At 39.9% G+C, this 6,486-nt stretch overlaps 1 protein-coding gene across 1 annotated transcript; it reads right to left on the bottom strand.

The window, feature by feature from the left end:
- Positions 1-78: 78 nt before the first annotated feature.
- Positions 79-945, bottom strand: LOC116098022 (cofilin-1). Its single transcript, XM_031380771.1, has one exon. The coding sequence runs from the start codon at positions 871-873 to the stop codon at positions 454-456; it is 420 nt and encodes a 139-aa protein (XP_031236631.1). The 5' UTR covers positions 874-945; the 3' UTR covers positions 79-453.
- Positions 946-6,486: the final 5,541 nt, after the last annotated feature.

The raw sequence follows: 6,486 nt of genomic DNA, 5'->3' as shown, positions 1-6,486 counted from the left end.
CATTTACACACAGAACTAAACAGACAAGCACAGAGTCACTATTGTGGTTAGAAGTTGGCAGCATGGGAGGGGAAGGGATGAGGAGTAGGAGTGTCGTTAAAAAAAAATACAGGCACCCCCCAAACTGGGTGCCTAGGACGGATGGGACTTGGTCTGCTTCAACCCAAGAGGAATCATAAGATCAAAAGCAGTTTGGGAAGGCCAGAACCGTCAGGGATGGAGGGAGAAGGACGGTCCAGGGGCTGGGAGGGATGTTTGGCAACTGGAGTGAAGGGATAGCCCTCCCCCTGCTGGGATCCCCCTAGCCCCTCCGGTCTGGCAGGAAAGGGGCAGCCTGCAACACCCAAGAGCAGGTCTGGGGCTGCTAGATGCTCCAGGCAGGGGGCTGGAGGTGGCTCACAAAGGCTTGCCCTCCAGTTTCTCTGCCAGGGTTCAGCGGTCCTTGACCTCCTCTTAGCAGTTAGCTTGTAATTTATGCTTGATTCCTGTCAGCTTCTTCTTGATGGCATCCTTGGAGCTGGTGTAGATCATTTTGCTCTTAAGGGGTGCATTCTCAGGGGCCCAGAAGATGAACACCAGGTCCTCCTTCTTGCTCTCCTTGGTCTCGTAGGTTGCATCATAGAGAGCATAGCGGCAGTCCTTGTCTGGCAGCATCTTGACAAAAGTGGTGTAGGGGTCGTCCACAGTCTGCCCCACGTCTCCTACCAGGATCTCCTTGCCCTCCTCCAGGATGATGTTCTTCTTGTCCTCACTCAGGCAAAAAAGCACTGCCTTCTTGCGTTTTTTCACTTCTTCTGGCTTTGAAGACTTGCGAACTTTCATGTCATTGAACACCTTGATGACACCATCAGAGACAGCCACACCAGAGGCCATGTTTCCGGAAACGAAAGGGATACAGAAAGAGCTACCGAAGACTTGAGCCGCCGCAGCTGCTGCCGGGATCCGACTGATTTCTTCACATCCTGCTGTTAAAATGTGGGTTTATTCAACAATAAGATCTCACCATATAGTAATGGCAAGTAGCCCAAAACAAGGGCAGCTGCACGTGTTGTTTTGGAGACCTCTATGGCCTCCCTGACCAATTACTTGTTGTGGAGCATTCCCATGCCTGGCACTGATGTCTTTACTTAATACCTCATGTCTTTAGGAAGCACCATTGTCCATGATTACAGGGCACTGTTGTTCAAACTCTTGAAATTAGGTTTTGAAATTCACACTCTGCCTTGTGGATCTCATAAAACTTTTCATACATTCTTAATTTGCTTAACCTTTCTCCTACTCTCATCTTACCTCCACCTTTAGCACTGCTTAAAATTTTAATTTCCAGTATCCTTCCACCTATTCTCATACATATGGCATGGTTTCTACTATTCTCTCCTATCATATTTCCAACTGGATTGTGAAATAGTAGTTTATGTATTTTCCTATCCCTTCCTTTAAGTTAATTCTCTACTACACCACATAATTTTCCCTATCCCCTCTTGATTCTCCTTCCCAGAGATGATACCAAGAACAATTAGGAGAGGAGATAAACCTACAGAAAGATAAATTTTGGCTCACTGTCAATAAAAATATAAGATGAACATAGAGGACAGGAGATGTTTAAATCTGGAAGGAGAAATGAGTCACTTGTCATTAAAGGTACCCAGCAATATGCTGGGAAGGAACAAGTTTTGGCTTCTATGTTTCCTGAGGCCTTGGAACAATTTTCCAAACCAAAAGTACTATGATTCTAAAAATGTCCAGGAAACCATAGTAGGATGGGATGTTTGCTTGAGAATTTATAGTGAATTATTATGGAGAAATCATTAGGCAAAGTAATAAGCCAGAATTAACTGCCCTCCAATAGCACTTGTCTTATCTCTACCAGGCCAGAGGATTCCTTGCCATGTTCAGACAGTCTTCCTCTTTGGAAGAGATAGTCTCATATAGATAAGATAAATCACTTGCTAGAAAGAGTTTGTTGTGATCCATTTCATTAGCTTCTAAGTCAGTTTATGTTCTCTACTATAACAAGACATCTGAGGCAGATCACTCTTCAGAGAAGCTTCTTTAGGATCGGTCTTTGGAGATGCTGTGGTTCAAGAACATAATGTTGATTCTACTTGACTTCTAATGAGACCCATATAACAGAAGAGAGGTTGACCTGTGTAGGTCACATGACCACAGAGAGGCAAAAGAGGCTGGTCTGTTTGATATTAAACCCATCTGACAGTCAGTAATCCAATCATAAGAGAGCTAATTTTAGCAAGATTTCATCCTGTCTTGAGAATATTAACCTGGTATCTTCGGAATGATCTTACTACATTTATGAGAATAGTGTTTTATAACTTAATCAACTCTCGTTGATTTCCACCTCTTAAATGTCTTGTCACTGCCTCTCAATATTGTTAAATTGGGGACTAAACTTCCAGCATTTGAACATTTCAGGAAACGCACTAAACAGAAGCTACAGATGCCTCATTCCTTTTCAAATGTCCCAGAGTTTAAACTAGTTCTTAATACTATTGTTTGTGCATTCAGACCAAAAGTATAAATTCAGCTGGATCCTCAGGGCTTTTCAAATAAGGTGGTATAACCAGACAATGATATGAGTTGAGAAGAAGAAAATGTTCTGAAAATGTATCTCTGTACATCTAGGATAAAAGAGGAGGAATTTGCCACCAACCCAAACAATCAAAGAATCCAAGTGGTGCAGAACAAAGAATACTGTAGCTATGCCAACAGAAAATTACTGCAGGAGGACAGCCTGGCCAGCTTCCATATTCATGGTAATAGCATATTGTCAAATATCTACGCTTAGGTAAAAAAAAATAATTTGTGAAAGAGATGGGTCAGCTTGACTGCAAGCTGTCCTGTGTCAAGGCCATTTACTACACTTAAAATAAAATCACCATTGGGAACCTTAACATTTTGCTTTCATCAGGGACAGGAAACATTTCAAAGGGACAATATTTTGGTAGTTAAATATGAGGATTTTTTTTCTTCCTGCCTAAGAGAGATAAACAGACATATTTTACTGAGTGTAATAATGGTTTTGTAGCAGAACTGAGCTTCCTGGGATGGGGCTGAGGGAGGATGCTGGCCTCACTTATTTCTTTAAACTAGTCTCTGTAGCTTTCTTCAGCAGTTGGTTCTGCCTGACTTGATGTCATCTACATGGCAGAATCTTGTGGCTTCACATGAGGTATGATAGCTTACATCAGCTCAGACTAGGTCGGTCAAAGTAGTCAATTGGTAAGAATCTTCAGGTCCCCTTGGAGAGAATATTAAACTTGTATCAGTGTTCTAGGACATCCAACTCTGCGCTTCCCTATCTATGCACAAATGTAATAAATGGTGTAGTCAGGTGTCCTGGGTTTGCTTCTGAATGTCCTGGCAGCTCCCATTAGGACTAAGATATGGACTGCTGACATTGTCTGAATGTGATGAGTACACCAGATGGTTAGGAAAGGAAGTGAGACACTAGCATTCTCTAGACAGAGCAGGACTGCTATTCCTGTGCTTCTTAGGCAGCTTTACTCACTTTCCCTCCGTATTTTCTTAATTATTTTTCTAAACAGTTTGGATGCTATCTTGTTCATTAGTTTATAGTGTCATTCATTCCTGTATCTGGTAATTAGCAAATGCCTACTATATGAAAAAAGCCCACTGAAAAACGTTTATAAAGAACCTGTGCTCTATTCTTCCTTATAAATTGAAAATCGGACAATGAAAAAACAAGAACAAAAACAAAACAAGCAGTTTAGCATTAAAAAATCAAACCTGGCGCTGTGAGGTCATGGATCTTATCAGAGCATCAATAACCATCATTTTACTAGCCCACCATAATTCCTAACAACATTATAAAGCTTATCCTTATTCCCACAGATACACATAGCTCTTACCTCTCAACAAAGAAAATTCTCTACAAAGCAAATGAAATGTGGAGCCCAGCTCCAGTGGATACATCTACAACACAACTCTTGCACTGTAGGCACAGAGAATATCGTGGAAGAAGGAGCAAAAAGGGTATAGGAGCCAGAGGACCAGGCTGTGAGATCCTGTCTGCTAAAAATGACAAGGAAGTGACACGATATTACTGGAAGCCCAAACAAGACCAAACAATGATATCACCAGCAGATATGCTAATGTGGAAGGAGGAAATCTCACCAAGCTCCACCCCCTAAACCAATAATCAAAAACCACAGGTAACTAATGACTACTGAGAGAGTGAATTACCCTTTCCCAGGATGGACCTAATGGGCTATCCAATACACAGTAGTGTGCCCTCAAACCATATGCACACAAGCCATACTAAATGGACTCAACAGGATGGATTTATTTGTTTATGCATGTATATGTCACATTAATAATCAAAAATAGGTGATCTATTTAAGAGGGAGTACAGGAGGGGAGCCGCATGATTGATTGGAAGAAAAAGGAAAGGAGGAAGTGATGTAATTGTATTTTAACTAAGAATCTTTGGATAAAAGAAAAAAGTCAATTGAAGAAACAAAGAAGCAGTAGGCAGGTTTTATATAAAATGTATGTCCATGATAGATAAAAATGAACAGATTAGATCATAAACAGTAACTATTTCCTCAGCTATTTTATAGAAGAATTTAATATTTATTATATTGGAGGTCATTTTACCTTATAGATTATAATCTTACCTTAGAAAAAAATGACCTATTGTAAAACTTTCAGATTAGCAAGTGAATACCATCCTCTGTTTAATTTTTGAAAAAATAAAAAGCTTCATCTGTTGGCATTATTAACTAGTAACACTAAGAGTTTATTATGTGACAATTAATTGCATTTGCTTATAAATCATAACGCTAGTGACTTCAGAGAGAAAGTTATGACACTCTATAAAGAATACATTCATTTAATTTTAATTAATGTCCAAATCACCAGACTTATGAACTAATATAGTGTTTATTATCCCATTGGAATGAGTACTAATGTTCTAGAATATTCTTTCTCTTCTTCCCTTCTTTCCTAGTCCTCACCTCCCTTCTATCATCTGAATGTCTCACTTCTAGCTCATCCACTTCCCAAAATAAAAATGAAAAATGAGGTCAGGCTTGGTCCCGAAGAAGCATTTCCGAAGGCTAGCAGAGGGCGTGGCCAGTTCAGAGTTGGCCCGGGTACTGAGACAGTCTGCTAGTTGCTATGTCCACTTGAGTAGTCCCTCCTCCTTTGGAATTTGCTTCTCTTCTCGGTTCACAGAAGCCCAGGTCCCGGCCTCTCAGAACACAGTTCAATCTTTATCTATTTGGTCAGTTATTTACTTCATGATTAATGAGGTTGTGGTTAATGAATGTTGCTAGCAGAAGCAGTTAAGGAACTTGTGTTTGAATCTACATTCTATATGATACATACCAGACAAATATTTCATCCTTCATTTTAGGAGATGAGACATGGGCCTAGAAATTTGTCAACATATTTTTTATTTAGTTTTGAAACAAGGTTTCACTCTATTGCCCATGCTGCCTAGGCTGGCCCTGAGCTTGTAATTTTGCTGTTTCAGCTTTCCCAATAGTTGGAGCAAGTGACTATCAGTCATGTACAATCTCTGTCTATGTTTTGGTTTTATTGAGAGAATTTGGCTCATCTTAAGGATTTAGATGTATGAACCTGAAATAATTGAAAACATTAAAACACAGTGAGGTAAATGCCAAACTACTAGATGGTAGATAGGGGGGAAATGCCTTCTTTTAATAGATCATAAAATGGTTGGAGAGTCAGCTCACATACCACACTGCCTTTTCCCCATATAACGTCTAAAGGCTTTGAAACTTATAAAGATGGTTGAAATATATAAATAGGAATCCCAGATAGTGGAATGGCTCAGCAGGTAAAGGCACCTGCTAATAAACTTAGTGACTTAAGTTCAGTCTTTCAGACCTACATAGACAAATGGAAAAACTGATGCTTACATTTGTTTTGTCCCCTGACCTTTATACATGTGCCATAATGTGTATGTGCCCACACAGTAATATACACACACAATACATAAATTTGAAAAATTAATACATAGGAATCCTTCAGGAATGACATTTTGGTTGTGAGACTGGTGGAGACTTAGGAACAAATGAAAACCAGGAGAAATTCTGGCTTTTATTCCTTGACCAAAAATCCCAATTACAATTGACCTTTTATTTTTGGTTTTGTATTGGTTTTATTTGTGGGGAGGGGTTGAGACAGGGTTTCTCTGTCTAGTCCTGGCTGTCCTGGAACTCACTCTGTAGACCAGGCTGGCCTTGAACTCAGAAATTCGCCTGCCTCTGCCTCTCAAGTGCTGGGATTAATAAATTGGCATGTATTTTATACACTAAAGGTTCAAAGAATGAAAATAGCAGCGTGACTGAGACAGATGCTGATTCAGGACGAGTAAAAGCATTTTGACTTTTGATGTGTTTTCCCCTTCTTAGCAAGTACACATACGTGTACAATTCCTTTGTAAACTTAAAAGCCAAAAAAATGATATGTCTCTTTTGA

Source organism: Mastomys coucha, unplaced genomic scaffold (genome assembly GCF_008632895.1).
Source record: "Mastomys coucha isolate ucsf_1 unplaced genomic scaffold, UCSF_Mcou_1 pScaffold20, whole genome shotgun sequence".
Classification (NCBI taxonomy): domain Eukaryota; kingdom Metazoa; phylum Chordata; class Mammalia; order Rodentia; family Muridae; genus Mastomys; species Mastomys coucha.
The sequence above is the reverse complement of the archived record's forward strand: the minus strand, read 5'-3'. Positions and strand labels throughout refer to the sequence as shown.